This window comes from Anolis carolinensis, chromosome 2 (assembly GCF_035594765.1).
Source record: "Anolis carolinensis isolate JA03-04 chromosome 2, rAnoCar3.1.pri, whole genome shotgun sequence".
Classification (NCBI taxonomy): Eukaryota; Metazoa; Chordata; class Lepidosauria; order Squamata; family Dactyloidae; genus Anolis; species Anolis carolinensis.
Window position 1 is genome coordinate 306,514,190 of NC_085842.1, and position 18,600 is coordinate 306,532,789.

General features: G+C 40.2%; 1 protein-coding gene across 12 annotated transcripts in view; it reads right to left on the reverse strand.

Moving 5' to 3' along the window:
- Positions 1 to 612: 612 nt before the first annotated feature.
- nedd4l (NEDD4 like E3 ubiquitin protein ligase) overlaps positions 613 to 18,600 on the reverse strand; it is a 284,446-nt gene continuing 266,458 nt past the window's right edge. For all 12 annotated transcript variants that reach the window (XM_016995252.2, XM_062972534.1, XM_062972535.1 and 9 more), the window contains 7 exons: positions 18,185 to 18,258; positions 16,268 to 16,328; positions 7,662 to 7,721; positions 6,597 to 6,704; positions 6,037 to 6,133; positions 4,631 to 4,703; positions 613 to 2,011 (listed from right to left, as the gene is read on the reverse strand). In XM_016995252.2, coding sequence (XP_016850741.2) covers positions 1,909 to 2,011; positions 4,631 to 4,703; positions 6,037 to 6,133; positions 6,597 to 6,704; positions 7,662 to 7,721; positions 16,268 to 16,328; positions 18,185 to 18,258 — 576 coding nt within the window. In that variant the 3' untranslated portion in view covers positions 613 to 1,908. The remainder of the gene's footprint in view (positions 2,012 to 4,630; positions 4,704 to 6,036; positions 6,134 to 6,596; positions 6,705 to 7,661; positions 7,722 to 16,267; positions 16,329 to 18,184; positions 18,259 to 18,600) is intronic.

Consider the following 18,600-nt stretch of genomic DNA (forward strand, 5'->3'; position numbering starts at 1 on the left):
GCCTGGGTCGTGACATATCCACACTCTCCAGAAATATTTCCCTCTTCTCCAGGAAGTGATTGTGAGGTTCTTTAGGTCCTCCATTATGATTCTACAGTTTGTTTCCAGTCCAAGTATAGTCAAATTATAGGGTTCGCTGTTTTCCATGGATTCAGGTATCCACAGGGGAACACATCCCGATGGATACGGGGATTATACTGTAAGTCTTATTCCCTCAGAAATGTATGTGAGGACTCTTCCAGACAGCTTCCATATCGCAGGATCTGCTCCCAGGTTTTCTGCTTTAAACAGGATTATATGAATCTGCACTGCCGGATAATCTCAGATAAACAGAAAATCTGGGCTCAGGTCCTGGGATGTAAGGCCTGTCTGGAAGGGCCTTGAGATTGCAGCCTGAGAGGGACTGAGATCCTTTGCTTCAATAGCCAAAGACATTTCCCATTGTTCTTCCACAAGTTGACTAGGGCTCCCATACCAGTCCTCCCCCCTTTAATCTATTACATAATGAAACATTGTTTAATCATATATCATGTCACATATGTTAAAGAAACCTTGGTCGGGGGGGGGGGGGGAAGAAACCCAAACACACAAAAAACAATTAGTGCCTGCAAATTCAATGCTATAGGTTTGTTTGCTTTACTTCGATCAGCTGCTGCCAAATTCACAATCGAAAAGGCATTGCACCAAAGAGACACGGGCAGGGAAAAGATAAACCATCACATCAGTGTTTATGATTTAAAAATAAAAAAGGTATGAGCTCCATGTGGTACATAAAGTGCTTGTAGAATTGGTGCGGATAAAAATAAAGGCTGGAGGGATCCTTGTTATATAGATGCCATTAGCAAATGCATACATATATATTAGGAGACTTTATGGACCTGGTTCTTCACAGTCTCCAAATCAAGCAGTGCCAGGATTTCAAAATGCCTCCAATATTAAGGAAAAGAGAATTACTAGAACAGTCACTATACAAAGGTAAGCAACAGGATTAAGCCTTTCCCCCCCTCCATGACAATAATGGCAACCCCATCACCAAAAAAGCTATAATACATATAAATATCGTTATGGAATAGTGAGGCATTTTCTTTATTGAGTGAGAGATTTGGCATGCAGTTTTATATTATGATCCTCCTGTTGTAAATTCAGTTGATCTGTAAATTACTGTACATCCAAATCGCCAGTTCTGTTTTCGGTCTGTTTTTCTTTTCTGTAAAAGCTTGATGCACACGATTAAAAGGCATTAGGTATCTTCTGATAGTATGTCCAATCTGCAGAAAATTTCATACAAAAAGGGTTCCAAGGAATCCAAAAGACTGACAGTCTAAGGCTAAAAGCAACAGAAAGTGGGACTTTTGATCATAAAATGCCACCGGCATCTAACCTAGACAAATTGAGAGGAAAACAAAAGACTTCTATTTTCCAGTATATGATTTTTTTTAATCGTAGTGAAATAAAATTTGAAAATGTCTAAATCATTGTTTAAAAAGTAAACATGAGCTGTAATACTATACCTGTAAAATGATTAATTCCATTCATTGTCATTAGAAAGTATGTAAAACATTTATTAAGGGCTTTTGCCTACAGAGGCACAACATAAATAGAACAAGTCCTGCTGAAATGTAGTCAAGGTACACATCAACCTGTTGGTAATTTGCTGTAGACGTTGTCAGAAACACCATCCACAGGTGTGAGAGAAAGAGAGTTACTTCCAATTGCTGGATTTTGACATCTGCACTGTACAAGAGTTTGCTCCATGAACCAACCACTGTGCAACCGTTCTGCCACTGCCTCTTGCAAATGTCTGTCGGGCAAATCAAAAAGCGCACGCAGAACTTGCTCCGTGAACAGAATCGTTATTTTTTTTCATCATAAGAGGAAGAATAGTGAAGATCAGAAACAGGCGCCCTCTTAATCCACTCCTTCAAATCCTTGAGCGTTTTCCACAGCCATGAGGAGCTTCTCTCGCAATTCTTCAAAAGATTCATATGGAGGTAAGTCAAGGCGATTAAAGCTGGAACAGAAGTAAGGAGAATATGTGGGCATTACAAAGTTGAATTAATTCAAAATTTATCTGTGTTTTTCAGGTTGTAAAGTGGTCTGGGCCAGAGCCTTAAGGCATTTTAAAGACATCTGAGAGCTTGAATGGATTTCCATTAATGAATGGATGGCCAACCAGCCATCCAAATTCTCCAATGTTAGGGGAGACAGGACCCCAAGAAAGTGGGGAAAATTATTATTTTTAACCTGATAGAATACCTCTAGAGGAATCTCCATGTTCCCCAGTATCACACTATGATCAATTTAGGGCAAGTAGGATTAATATGTTGAACCTAGGAATCTCTGACTCCTCCAGTACCATTCTGCGGTCAGCTCCCATTGGTTTTGATTAATCTGATTGTGGATTGGATTAATATTTCACTCTTGGAAGCTAACCACAGAATTGAGCATAGAGATTCTAAGAGTTTGATGGAGGATCTAGAGCAGGCATGGGCCAAGTTCTACCTGGTAGGCTGTTAGGAGTTGTGGGAGTTGGAGTCCAAAACACCTGGAGCGCTGAAGTTTGGCCATGCCTGATATAGAGAATTCTAGAGTGAATATATTAAATCCACAAATTATAAAATCTGCACAAGTGGAGGACCAACTGTCACTCATTTTCTCAAACTACATTATGACTCTAATTTAGTGAGCAATTATTCCCTTCTTATGTGGTGTGTATAATCACTGTTAATCACATCTGTAATTATGGGAGTATGCCCTCACTAAATTGTGGGGAAGGAATATTAATTACATGGCTCAAATACTGGCTTTTTGTTGTACCTCATGCTTTGTTGTACGTATTGAGGTGCTAATGAGGGATTCAGGAAGAGTGTTTTGTGTACTACAGGCCAGATTCTTGCAGGATTTGGTGTTGTTTTTTAAGTAATGAAAAAATAAACATGGAAAATGCCATTTTTAAAACAGCAATAAACTACTTGGGAGAGTATAATTATAAATAATTATTTTAAAAGTAATTTTCCAAGCTTTGACTCGTTTGAAGGATGGCAACTTCCTGAAACATCAGCCTGTGAGACTTTGCCACTATTGAGATTCCCAGGACAAAATGACATGTTTATTTTGATATTGCATTGTACATTATGCCTATAAGCACACATATGTCAAGGAGATAAAGAAAACATCAAAACTAAAATTATGCATATATAGTCAGTGAGCGACTGCAAATGGTGTGCATGGAAGATATGCATTGTATATGGAGAAGCAACTGGTGTCATGATATTAGTGGAGATTGTTACAATCAGGTGGGTTGTTTCTGCAGAATGGATTGCTTCTATAGAATTCAGTTCTACTCCATTCTAGTTTTCCATCATCAAAAACACTTGAGTTTACTCAAAGCAGGACACTACATTATCACCAATTCATATCTCTCCCTGATTGTACCACAATGTTCTGTGAGTTATTTGACTGTTCCAAAGGGTATCCTAAGTTTCAGGAGCTACAATGGCTGAGTGGAGAATAGTTGAAAATATTATCCCATGCATTGTGAGAGAGAAGAATCTCGTTCTGCCAGTAGAAAACAGAACATGCTCAGACAATGCAATCTCATTTTTTTAACCCTTTTAGTATAGTCAATAGCTCAATCCAGCATCAGATTGGTGACATTCCTGCTGTTACCTTTCATTCAGTATTCAGGAAGAACATGAACTTGCTAACAGTTATATACTGATTTTCAACCTTGCATGTCAAGAATTTCAATGAACTCTTCTTGTTATTTTGAAAACCTGGCAACGTTAAGTGCTTGGGATTGGAGAAGATTTATAGCTGATTAAAAAGAAGCTATGCACACCTGCTGCCAGCCCGATATTTAGTAATAAGAAAGTAAGTATGGACTTTATAGAAGCAACTGGTGAGGCCCACACACTCACTCCCTTCCAGCTACGACACTTCACTCAGCTAAGTCCGAAAACACTGGGTTGAAGAGTGAGACAATACTGGCTCTCTTCAGCCTAGTGCTTTCAGACCCAGTGATAGCTGAAACGTGGGCAGGTGTGTTGGTGAATGAAATGTCATAGCTGAAAGGGGTGTGTGAATGCAAGCATTTTGTATTTCAGTTATGTAAATGTAACCTAGAGTTACACATCCACAATTGCTACATATTCACTATCCCTGTAAAGTGCTAGTATGATGTAGTGGTTGACCATTGATTATGACTCTGGTCACCAGAATTCAGTTCCCTACTTGGCCATGGAAACCCAATGGCAAGTCACACATTCTCAGTCCCAGAAAACCTGATGGTATGTTTGCCATAAGTCAGAAATGACTTGAAGACAAACAACAACAACAGAATCGTGATCGTGACACAATCAAGATCAGTTTCTTCTGCTGGTGATTCCCTTCCAACCAGTGAGACCATTAGATTACAACAATTAGAAGCAAGAGCACATTGCAGCTTCACTCCTAAGGCAGATGGAAACATCATCTACTCACATCCCCATCGCCAGGAGAACAGACCTCCTTTACTTGATGTGATTAATGCCTGGTCAAGTACGCAGAACCAGGCAATGTTACTTAGTCACATATGTATAACTAAGTGCAGTATAAATATGGAGTAGTGTTGCTTTTGCTTGCTACTTACCATGTGTGAGCTCTGGGTAATTTTTCAGGACTTCCCCATTGCTCTATTGTAAACAGCTGAGGACCATTTGAACCTGGATGGAGAACAGATGGTGATGAATGGAAGAAAAAACCCTAAAACACTTATTGTAAAGACTGTCATACATTTGTGATGTCACTGAAAAGTAAGGCTTCTAAGAAAATGTGGACCATTGCTTTTCCCTGGCCAAAATGGACATGTGGGCTCTAACTGTGAAAGATGAAAAAATCTGAGCCTCTCATGATCACAATCATAAGAAGAAAGGTAGAAGAGGTCACCACATTGGCTCTAAGGACAAATGCTTACAGGGATTACAATATGATAAGAAAAAATTGTGGCACAGAGGGGCATTTGTCCTACAGCAAAGGAAAGTACTTTGATCAAGTCTCAGTCTAATGTATCTTGTCTAAAAATGAGATCTTTTGTAGCAGGACAGGAAAATTCACTCTGAAGAAAGACATTTTGCTGGACTGGATGAACACTCTAAGAAGTAGAATTGAAACTGTGAGACAGTATGTACTAGCAATCCTAGCTAACATATGGAGTACTGAGGAATGCTGGAAGTTGAAGTCCAACATAATCTGGAGGGATGTATCCCCCACCCCAAATTTTAGACAGACCAGGAAAGGTATGGCATTGTAATACAACTTCATATATGTTGCACAATGGCTGTGAACTTTTCTCCCGCCTCCAACTAAGCTGCTTCTAACCCAAATGCACCTGATAATGATTGTTAACTTGGCAAATGAATCCTCAAGCCTGCCCTGTGAGGATGCAACCTGAATATGCCAGAAGGATATTCTACAAGACAGAATTTGCAGCTTGGAGCAAAACATGTGGCAAAGTCTTGCAAATGCTTTTCCTTATTCCAATCCTACTCTCATCAGACATCTTTCCAGCCTCATTGCCCAACTGGAGAAAAACAACGAAATATTTTTCAAAAATGATCTATGGGCAAGTAAAAGAGCTAAGTGTTCCTTCCAGCTGAGTCTACCTGCAAATCCACCCCCTGTTCAGTTTCTGTGGCGTTCTTTAACTAAAGGTTGGATGGCCATCTTTCAGGGTGCTTTAGCAATTTGCTTGTGGGTTGGATTAAATGTTCCATCTCTATGATTCTCTTCCCTGTCTCCTTCCACTGAGATCCCCCTTAATAATTTATCTAATGGAGACTTCTTGTGAAAAAACTTCACATTTATAGGAATAACATTTTCAACAATAAAAATATGGTTTTATTTTGTGCCTTGTGTTTGTGGTGATGGTGGACTTTCCTCAGGTACTATTTAAATTTCGAAGAATACATCTGTTCAGCTATTTAAGCCTGAACATTGGTGGAGGATCCTGCCCAAAGCCATGAGAACAACAACAACAACAACAAAGAATTAACTCACCATAAAGTTCAGCAAATCCATTCATAGGCACTCGTGATGTCCCAGTTACAAACTGCAGTAGTCGGATACGTTTCTCAGCATCCATCAGCAGCACAGCCTATAGAACAGTTACAAAAACTTATGGATGCTTTTATACACACCTCTCTCACATTGATATGTTAGAAATAATAACTTGGTTTTTAATTAAGATTTTAACACTGATATTGCAATCTAAGAAACAAGCAGGGGCTTTTTCATGTAAAGAAATATGTTCTTATATAAGAATACAAGAAAATATCTACTGGAATAGACTAAAGGTCTATCTATCAAGTGGACAACCAGTTGCCTAAAGGAAGCCCATAAGCAGGGCATGGTTTCAACAAAACCCCTATGATCTTGCTGCTCAAGATTTGATATATTGCTTCTGGCAACATCTTGACTGGTATCCACAGTTTTTCCTATCATCCTTGAATTTCTGTGTAAACAAGTGGTCAGATATCATTGTTCAGGTTACAGAAGAGAAAGCAAAAGAAGCCTGTGAAGAAAAATATCATTTATTGTATTGAGCGCCACAGTTTTACCTTCCAGTACCACTGAATGACAGGATGATTTGGACAGTATCCATTCTTGTAGATGGTATGTTGTCTCCAGTCATTGACATCAACATCACCAAGACCACACATTAGCAACTGCAAATGAAAAAAAGTTTTGAAGTATAAACAACAGCTCTTACAATAGGTGTTTATTGTATTTTCTGATATTCAAGACCCCCACCCCACACAAATTCTGTTATCATTGGTCTCTTCCACACAGCTGAATAGAATCCCACATTTTCTGCTTTGAATTGGAATATATGGCAGTGTGGACTCAGATAACTCAGTTCAAAGCAGATATTGTGGGATTTTTTTTTGCCTTGATATGCTGGGTGACATGGCTGTGTGGAAGGGCCCTTAGTCTTATTCAGGCAATTTATTTTCTTTTCACTAAAGTTCTTGCAGAATTTTCATCTGCGGATGCATAAAGAATTATACTAATACTACTATACTGAATGCCAACAACAAGCTTGATTCTATAGGACAAGACACCTTAACATATTTTACAAGCACATCCAAGTATAATATTGTAGTAAATATATAAACCAATTAATAATCTACAGTGGAGTGGCAATCATACTGCCTTCCCCCAGTTTTAGAACTCCAACTCCCAACATTTCTCAACATTGCCATATTGATCTATACAGAGACAGGTTAAACAATCTTATCAATACACATTTACTCAGGTGTTGAATCTTAATGCCTTCAGTGGGATATATCCAAGAAAATTTCCCAGAACAGTAGATAGGTTTTATGAAAGTGGTATGTGGCTAAGGTTACAGCCTTAAAACTCAGTGGGACTTCCTCCTGAGTACATGTGGCTACATCATTTTCCTTAGCTGGACTAGAGTCTTTCGGGGGGGGGGGGGTTAATATATTATTGTGGAGCTTGATGCCAGGTAGCTCATAATTGTGTACATGATAAAATCAAATGGATATAATTTGACCCTGCCCCCAAATAACAAAAACGGCATGACTTTCTCCACTTGCTGTGTCAGTGTTCTAGAAGAAAATAATATTTCTAAAAATAAAGAAAAGCACAAGGTAACTAACCTCCAACTCATTTTCATCAAAGATTTTAATTAAGTCGGTTGGCAGGAGTTCTGTGAAACCCTGAAACCGGCGGGTGAGGAACATGGAAGAAAAGATAGCATAAATTAAAAGTTCAATCCAAATGAATTTAAATAATTTTCACCACAAAGAACGCATAGTCTAAAGTTTGTTTTTTAAAACAACAAAATCCTTTAAGTGGAGAGGACAGGCAGTTACGACCAAGATAGGTTCTGTAGGTTTGTTCTTAAATCGAATTCATATATAAATTGGAACAGGGACATTTTAAAACGTAGCTCTCGCCAAATATATATATATGTGTGTGTGTGTGTGTGTGTGTGTGTATGTATGTATGTGTGTGCGCACACACACACACACACACACACACACACACACACACATATATATATATATATATAGGATTAACACCACTATGGAGTTTGTTTTGCTCTTTGTGCCCCTGTTCAGAAGATTTCACCTCACTTTCTGTCCCTGTGATAATTGGATTTTGATATATTTGGATTGTTGTGGAAACAAGGATTGGTGAGAAAGTGCAATGGAGACACTTTTTCCCCATAACAATTTACAGGAGTAAATTTCTCTTCCTAGGGGTAGATTTCTCTCAATTCCTTTTGTCTCATTTACGTTTGTAACTATGAGTCATTTGTAAGTCAGATGTAAGTAACTTGGACACTGCCTGTTCATCATTCCCCCCCAAAATAAAAGCAAACAGTGTTCAACAGAGATAATTTTGGTTTCTTCCAAACCCCAGCAAGTAACTATACAATGAAAAAAAAAAAGACAGAAAATGTGGCAAAAGCAACCATGCTGTGATGGGAGCAATTGAGAATGCGCACTGGAATCCCCCCAGATGTTGTTGGGTTGATGACAGAAATGAAGTGTGTCATACCCTCCAACCATGCTACGATTATTCGCACTGCTATGACCATCAATATGGCTAATCATGGAAGACTGAAAAAAGTTCTATTCTGATTGCACACATTTCAGAAACTTTGTAATTGCTGCCCATGGCACGGTGCCACTTCTTCAAAACAGCAACTCCATGGGACAGATGCCAGGCGCTGAATGGCTTACAAAGAGACTAAGCTCTGCCTGAAATGGGACTATGAACTAAGGAGTAAAGACACAATAGTAGATTGCAGGGGCTTTTGGATTTATCCTTTGTGAGCTGAATTGCTGCAACACAGTATGATCCCCAGGAAAAGTGGAAATAAATCAAACATAATAGTACATCATGTGGTCAGAAGCCGAATATCCCCAGACTGACACATCCATATAGTGACTGTAAAATGATGCCATTTTTAGTGTTTGATTTTCATCCATTTGTTTCTTTTAACATGTCTAAACTTAATAAAATACTGGAATTCAAAGGATAGCAAAACACAGAATTGTTGAGTCAAAATTCTATGTTTTAAGGAATGATCATATATTACTATACTATGATAAACAATTATTCCCATGTGTAATTATCTTTTCAAGATTGTAAAAACTAAGCCCTGTGATATTACTGCTAGTCATTATTAATCTTAATTTTCAATGTGGTCTCTCATTTAGATTGAAATGTGTATATTTTATGAAGTCTTGTCATTAGTTAGGTAGTTAAATTGATAAGTATATATAGGTGTGTGTGTGTGTGTGTGTGTGTGTGTATATATATATATATATATATATATATATACACACACACACACACATACACACACACACACACACACACACACACGAGAGAGAGAGAGAGAGAGAGAGAGAGAGAGAGAGAGAGAGAGAGAGAGAGAGAGAGAGAGAGGTAGGTAGAATCATTGTATAAACACTGATTCTCAGATTGTTTTTGGACTGCTTTAAGGGGTGTACTGTCTGAAGTATTTTAATGTGTTTTAAATATTATTCATTGTTTTAATTAGTTTTTTTTGCCAATCAGCCTAGAAGCTCTTGTGGGCTTGTAGATGATACTGAAACACACTCTGTCCTTCACATTTGCTGGGGCAGGGGCACAGGATCCCTTTGAAAGTGAAGAATGTAAATAAAAAATCCCAATGGAAGTTGATCACAGAATTGCATTGGGAAACTTTGAGATACCAAGAGATGTATTATTTCTAGAAATCTCTAGGTTCTTTGGTGTGATTTATGGTTTAGTCACACTGGAGGACTTAGAAATTCTTAAGAGAGAATATATTAATCAAATCTGCAAATGTCAAACCTGAAAAAGGGGAGGACTGAATGCACTATAAATAAATAAGCAAACAAATCTGGAAGAGTTGCCAAGAAGCAATCATTGTCCTGTTAAGATTCCCTGAATGCAATACTAGTCGACTTCAAATGAAGAAGACCAAAGCCTGGTCTACATATCCAAGAGTTTTCAGGACAGTTAACGTAGCCAGATGGTTTCCAGGTGGAAGAAAGAGATTTTTAAATGCTTCCCAGCTTTTAAAAAAAATTATTGCAAGTTGAAAGCATACAAGGCATGAGGTCATTAAAATCAGTAAGGGATACAAGCATTAGGAAGTATTTTGCTTAAGGTGAAGGTAGACTTATCACAGGGTTTTCCTGGCAAGGTTTGTTAAGAGGGGAACAAATTCTGTCTCAGAGGCACATCTTTAATCTTTCCTTTAATGTTGAGAAATTGTGACTTGGGATGCATCTACACTGTAGTAGTTTACCATTTTAATTGGCATGGCTCAATGCTATGGAATCATGGGAGGTGCAGTTTTACAAGATTAAGACCCTTAAGGACATTCAGGCACTCGAGGTCTTCTTGGACACTGCACAACACGCTGCTGTAGATCTGCAGCCTGCATCACACCAACACCACCATGACCATGATCAGGATCCTTATGGGGAGATCAACTCACAGGTAGACAACCCTCAGGCTTGGAAGGACGTCACCCATAGAAGGAGACACAGGACCAGGCAGCCTCCGCAGAACTCCTCTGCTCAGCTGCATTTACACAACAGATTTGAAATTCTAACGCCATTAACATACAATCAGGAAACACATCTTGTGGAGGACCAGAGTTTCTTAGATACCACTCAGTGGGCCACCCTTGATCAATGCGCAGGGGATAGCCCGGACGGGGACAGTGCATCACCACATTCACATTTATGTAATCATGCAAATGCTCCATCCCCAATTGTAGACCAGGAGCAACAGGAACATCCTTGGGAGAGTAATGGGCTCTCGGATGTATCTCAATGGATTGTCATTGATGAATGCACTGGGGATGTTGAGGAGGAGGACAACACTTTACACCTGCATGATTCACTTCAACAGGAACACTCTTCACGGGACATACACACTGTCTTGCACAAAAGGGACCCTGTCAATCCTCAAAGGAAACAGGTCTTGGTAGTAGGTGACTCCCTCCTTAGAGGAACGGAAGCCATCATTTCCAGACCGGATGGGATGGCTCGAGAAACATGCTGCCTCCCGGGGGCAAAAATACACCATATCACTCAGAGGCTCAGCAGGCTCCTAAAGCCCCATCACCCTCCCCACCTTATGTTGATTCATGTAGGTACCAATGACACCGCTAGGCATACTTTTCAAAAGATCACAAATGATTTTCGAGCTCTGGGAACAAAGCTAAAACTGTATAATGTACATGTGATCTTTTCATCCCTCCTCCCCGTTGTAGGACACGGCTCTACAAGGGCCGGAAAAATAGTACAGGTCAATAACTGGCTCAGAAAATGGTGCCAAGAGGAGCATTTTGGCTTCCTTGACCATGGTCTACTCTTCCAGGAGGATGGCCTATTGGCAAGTGATGGGGTGCATCTCACACAAGCAGGAAAACATATTTTTGCACACAGACTCACAAACCTCATCAGGCGAACTTTAAACTAGATCTACTGGGGGAGGGGAACAACAGCCTGGCGAACACTATATTACCCACGACCACAGGGAACCGCCAAAAGGCTAAACGGAGGGCTGCACAAACACAGCAAGGACCAAGTACGAAGAGCACAATAATGCCAAATAAAAAGCTCAAGGGGAGGTCACAGGGGCTTACATGTCTTTACACCAACGCTCAGAGCATGGGAAATAAGCAAGAGGAACTCCAACTCTTAGCACAGCACCACACATACGATGTCATAGGCATCACTGAAACCTGGTGGGATGACTCCCATCACTGGAATGTAGCCATTGAGGGCTATAACCTCTTTCACAGAAATAGAACAAATGGGAGAGGAGGGGGAGTAGCTTTATATGTCAAAAACAGTTACGTTGCAGAAGAAATGCAAGACTGTAATCCGGGAAACCAGCTAGAAAGCATCTGGATAAGAATCAAGGGAACCGGGACTCAAAAAGATCTTGTCGTGGGTGTCTACTACAGACCTCCGAGTCAGGATGAAGGACTTGATGAAGCCTTCTGTCAACAGCTGACCAAACAGGCACAAAGAAGAGATATAGTAGTCATGGGCGATTTCAATTATCCCGATATCTGCTGGAAAACAAACTCAGCCAAGAGTACAAAGTCCAACAAATTCCTCACTTGCCTTGCAGACAATTTTATGGTCCAGAAGGTAGAAGAGGCAACAAGAGGATCAGCAACTCTTGATCTAATCTTAACAAATGTGGAAGACCTGATCAATACAGTTGAAGTGGTTGGATCCTTAGGGGCAAGTGACCATGTGCTCCTGGAGTTTGCAATACAAAGGAATGCTGAAACTAAGACAAGTCAAACACGCATTCTCGACTTTAAGAGAGCTGACTTCCAAAAAATGAAGGAATTACTGAGCGGCATTCCATGGACACCAATATTAAAAAACAAGGGAGTTAAGGATGGATGGGAGTTTTTCAAAAGTGAAATACTCAAGGCGCAAATGCAAACAGTGCCAACAAAGAAGAAAAATAAGACAAGTGCAAAGAAGCCAGAATGGATGTCCAAAGAACTTCTAACTGAGCTAAAGCTCAAAAGTGACATGCACAAGAAGTGGAAAAGAGGAGAAATCACCAAAGAAGAATTCAAACGTATAGCCAACACCTGTAGGGAAAAGGTTCGCAAGGCTAAAGCACAAAATGAGCTCAGGCTTGCCAGGGACATAAAAAACAACAAAAAAGGCTTTTTTGCTTACGTTGGTAGAAAAAGGAAGAAAAAGGAGGCGATAGGGCCTCTGCAAGGAGAAAATGGGGTGATGGCGACAGGGGACAGGGAAAAGGCAGAACTGCTCAATGCCTTCTTTGCCTCGGTCTTCTCACAAAAAGAAAGCCATCTTCTACCTCAGCAACATGGAATGGACGAAGGATTGGGGGAAATCCAACCCCAAATAGGGAAACAAGTTGTCCAGGAACACCTGGCCTCTCTAAACGAATTCAAGTCCCCAGGGCCAGATCAGCTACATCCAAGAGTATTGAAGGAATTAGCGGAAGTTATTTCAGAACCACTAGCAATTATCTTCGAGAGTTCTTGGAGAACGGGAGAAGTCCCAGCAGATTGGAGGAGGGCGAATGTGGTCCCTATCTTCAAGAAGGGAAAAAAGAACGACCCAAACAATTACCGCCCGGTCAGCCTCACATCGATACCAGGCAAGATTCTGGAAAAGATCATCAAGGAAGTGGTCTGCGAACACTTAGAAACAAATGCGGTCATTGCTAATAGTCAACACGGATTTACCAAAAACAAGTCATGCCAGACTAATCTGATCTCTTTTTTCGATAGAGTTACGAGTTGGGTCGATACAGGGAATGCTGTGGATGTAGCCTACCTGGATTTCAGTAAGGCCTTCGACAAAGTCCCCCACGACCTTCTGGCAAATAAACTAGTAAAATGTGGGCTAGACAAAACTACGGTTAGGTGGATCTGCAATTGGCTAAGCGAACGAACCCAAAGGGTGCTCACTAATGCGTCATCTTCATCATGGAAAGAAGTGACAAGTGGAGTGCCGCAGGGCTCCGTCCTGGGCCCGGTTCTGTTCAACATCTTTATTAACGACTTAGACGAAGGGTTAGAAGGCACGATCATCAAGTTTGCAGATGACACAAAACTGGGAGGGATAGCTAACACTCCAGAAGACAGGAGCAGAATTCAAAACGATCTTGACAGACTAGAGAGATGGGCCGAAACTAACAAAATGAAGTTCAACAGGGACAAATGCAAGATACTTCATTTCGGCAGAAAAAATGGAAATCAAAGATACAGAATGGGGGACGCCTGGCTTGACAGCAGTGTGTGCGAAAAAGACCTTGGAGTCCTCGTGGACAACAAGTTAAACATGAGCCAACAATGTGATGCAGCAGCTAAAAAAGCCAACGGGATTCTGGCCTGCATCAATAGGGGAATATCGTCTAGATCCAGGGAAGTCCTGCTCCCCCTCTATTCTGCCTTGGTCAGACCACACCTGGAATACTGTGTCCAGTTCTGGGCACCACAGTTGAAGGGAGATGTTGACAAGCTGGAAAGCGTCCAGAGGAGGGCGACTAAAATGATTAAGGGTCTGGAGAACAAGCCCTATGAGGAGCGGCTTAAAGAGCTGGGCATGTTTAGCCTGCAGAAGAGAAGGCTGAGAGGAGACATGATAGCTATGTACAAATACGTGAAGGGAAGTCATAGGGAGGAGGGAGCAAGCTTGTTTTCTGCTGCCCTGCAGACTAGGACACGGAACAATGGCTTCAAACTACAGGAAAGGAGATTCCACCTGAACATCAGGAAGAACTTCCTCACTGTGAGGGCTGTTCGACAGTGGAACTCTCTCCCCCGGGCTGTGGTGGAGGCTCCTTCCTTGGAGGCTTTTAAGCAGAGGCTGGATGGCCATCTGTCGGGGGTGCTTTGAATGTGATTTCCTGCTTCTTGGCAGGGGGTTGGACTGGATGGCCCATGAGGTCTCTTCCAACTCTACTATTCTATGATTCTATGATTCTATGATTCTAAGATCTTTAGCCTTCTCTGCCAAAGAGTGCTGATGACTCCCAATTCAAATCTCAGGATTCCATGGCAGTTGAAGTGGTATCAAACTACATTCATCCTACAGTGTAGATGCACCCTCATTCAACCATGGCCGAATGGGGACTTGAAACCTGGTCTCTCAGAGTTCTAATCCAAAACTCAAACCATGCTGGTTCTTAGAAAGGCAACACCAACAAATCCAATAGCTTGTGATGACTCATGGGCCATGTAGTCCTGTTCCTAGTGCTGTTGTGACAGATGAAGAGGAAAACTTGGGTTTTCCACCATTTCAGCCAGAAAAGGATCTATCCCAGCCAGAAATGGAGCCTTTGCACCTGCAGGAGGTTTGTCTTCCAGAAATCTGCCAAACAAGCCCTGAGTCGAAATCTCCCCCTTTTTCTCGCCGTAATTATTATCTCCAGCAAAAAGGAGTGCAACAAGCTAATCGCAGGAGCTTGAGAATTGCAGCAAAGCATTCAGATGATTAAGCCTGCTTCCATGAGAAATTTTAGGGAGTCATGCATCTGGACACAGAGATTGACTTTCGTTTCTGATTCCCCAGAGAAGTGTTCTCTGGTGGGAAAACGAGGCCTATTTAGGTTCCTTGCTCCCGAAGGAATCTTGCGGAGTCATTTCGTCAGCTACCGGAGCAGCGTGTGTGGACAGCTACTCCTGCTTTCAAGCCTTTGTTCCTGTTCCAAGCCTTCGTTCTCAGCCTTGTTTTCTCCCCGGATCTTGCCTTGTTTCCCGGACCTCGCCAAGTAATTACCACGGATCTTGTTCTTGCTCCTCGTTTCCTTGTTGCCTTGAATCAAGCTTTGTGTGCCAAGAATCAAGTTATTTCCTAGCCTTGCTCAAGTTCATGGACTAAAGGACCTTGTCATCTCCCCTCACTTGCTTGGCAAGTGAGTGTTTCGGTTATTGGATTACAACTTTGGACCTTAATATTTCATATTGGACATTGCTTTTTTGGACTAATTTTGACCTTTCCTGAAAGGTCTACTTCTGGACTATTTCCTATACTTGTTTTTATTAACTTTATATATTTCCTTAATAAAGATATTAGATAGATTCTGGCCTCTGTGTATGGTTATTGGTGCTCTGCAGCCTGGGTCGTGACATAGCTGGATTTTCTGACTTTATTTAATGGGGATGCAAAGAAATATATGCACTAATCAGAGACTAAAAATATAGCTGGCCTTTGGTATTCCATTCTCTCAACTCCAGGAGTACAAGCAGTGCCCATTTTAGGTCCCATTTGCATTGCCATATACTGCAATTTCAGAATCCAGATTAACTGCATTATATGGCAGTGTGGACTCATTGTGAATTGAAGTGGATTATATGGCAGTGTAGTTCCAGTCTTAAAGAATCAGTGCAGAACTTAGTAGCACAATTTTCCGCCTACCTTCCTCTTCTTCATCTGAATCAAGCTAGAAGGCCAGTCTGCATTTAATTTCTTTCGTGCTTTTGCAGAAAGAAAAAAGACTTACTGCACTCAAAAGAACAGTGGAGAGCAACTGTGGTGTTTTAGGTGCATTGTGCCATAAATTTTCATAATGTGTTGACATTGATTCCTATGTGGTTTCTCAAGCATATTTTGGAAGCCTATGAAACATATCGATTTTTAAAAAACCAATGTGGTTTAATCTCAGCAAACATAAACTATAAGACAGAAAATAATAAGCAGCTGGCAAATCAACTTACCTCTAGAAATGCATTCATTTGCTTTTGAACCCTGTTGACAAACCGCCACTGGATGACTAAACTACAGCGTTCAAAAAAGGGGAAAAAAATACCTCCATTAGAACGAGAGAGATAATTTAAATAGTATCTTAACCACTCTAATGCTTTTTTCTGGCTTCCCATTTACAGCTTCAGTAATCTTTCATCAAACCGAGAGAAAATGTAAACAGTACAAATGAGGTAAATGCAACGTTTCCTGCCTTTGCTGCAGTTCTGTTATCTCTTGAGCTCATGAATATGTGAAGCTTTTTCATTAATTCCTCGGATTTCCTTTGGGAGACTGATGAGATCGTGAAAGAAAATTACTGATGAGCACTGAAGAGTAATTCAAAGAGAATTCCTTTTCATTTTATGGCCTGACATTTAAGTATCTCGTACATATGCTCTAAAGTGCTTCACAAATGACCTTTCTGTATTTAAAAGAGGTATGTTGTGCAGAAACAACATGGCGCTAATTCTGTGGTTCCGATGAAGATTATGCTCTATTTTATTATATTTGGTGTAAAGGAAATTAATTTCTATATTAAAACAATTGTCTAGCAATGGCATGCCTCTATATTTCAGGTGTTCTGAGTTGCACTCCCCATTTTATTTTTAATGAAAAGTCACCAATTATAGGCTGCGATTCAAAGCAGAGAATAAAGTGCTGAACATGTTCCCTACCGTCTGTTTTTTTCCTATTACACATGCCCTATTACTTCTGTTCCTAATTAGGATTCTGCCTTTAGCAACTGTTTGTCATTTAAAACAAAGCCTTGGAAGAAACATTAAACGGAATTCCAATATGGTTTGGCCACACTAGAGTTTTTGAAGTCAAGAGATTCCAAGGTATTTTAATAAGTGATGACGTAATGCAGAAGTTTTAAATATGTAGAAGTCCTTAAAAGTGTTGTCATGTTGAGATCCTTACAATAAGCCTGTGGTTCACGTGATACTAAACATGTGTGGCTTAATTTTTTTTCTAATACAATGTGTTAGTCTGTATTCGACTAACACATTTATGTGCTTTATCTGTTTGTAATTCTATGGTATCTGTGGGCCACAAGTTCTTCATTTCAATTGAGTTCTCTATTAATTTTAGTTTCGCATATCCACACCAATCTGGAAATTTACCTACCATTAATCTGGGGATTATACTATACCCAGTGCCTGGAGTTTTTTGAACTAGAATCTGACTCGAGGTTTCCTCTTTTTGGGGCCACTGAGACATCCCTTTACAAAGATTGGTTCAACAAGTAGGAAGCAAGCCTTCCCAGATTTCTCAATGGCCAAGTAACAGAACCCACTTTTTACTAGCCTCACCTATTCTGGACTATATGAATGGCAACACCACCACAGCTTTCTCTTTAAAACAGGTAGACAACATGCAGCCCCTTGAGTCAAAGAGAAATACCTCCCGAGAAAATCTCAAAACAATGGCAGGTTCTTATAGAGAGATGTGTTTCCCCCCCCCCCCCCCTGATTATCTGGACCTTAGATTTTGAAAGTCATCACTAGCAGAATGAATTGGGGCCCCTTCTACATCGCCATATAAAATCTAGATTATCTCCTTTGAACTGGATTATATGGCAGTGTAGACTCATATAATCCAGTTCAAAACAGATAATGTGAATCATCTGCTTTGATGATCTGGATTATATGGCAATGCAGAAGGCGGCTAGGCCAGGAAGCAGACTAGCAGCCAGTAGAGCTGTAGCAACAAGAAAGTGATCTGCTCCCAGAAGCCAGCCACAAGCTCTCAGTATAAAACTGTAATATCTGAGTTTCTAGTTGCTTTGATTTGTATTAATTCCTGGTGAAGTCATCCTGAAGTTCAGTTTGAACAAATAGGATTGCTAAAATATAAAACTGGATAAATAAATTTTAAAAAATACGTACTCAATATATTCTCTTTTGTTTTCATTTGTGACTGTGATTTCAGATCCATTTGGTTTCAAGTCAACTTGATATGTCTGCAAATAGAAAAAAAGTAATTAATATTTTGTTTATTTCTGTCCTACTTTTTTTCCTGAGCTCTGGATGTCAAAGGCACTTACAAAAACCAAAACAGGAAAGAAAAGTTAAAACATAAAACTATTTTCTTTATTTGGTTAATTTATATGCCACCTTTCTCCAGATGGCATCTAAAGTCAACAGACAGTTAACAGAAATAAAATCAATTAAATGCATACTTATTAAAATAGAAAAACAACAAATATAGAGAATATATCACTTTCCTTAAAGGTCCCTTTCCAGTGAGCAAACAGTTCTCACAGGGTTGCTGTGAGTCTTTCGGGCTGTATGGCCATGTTCCA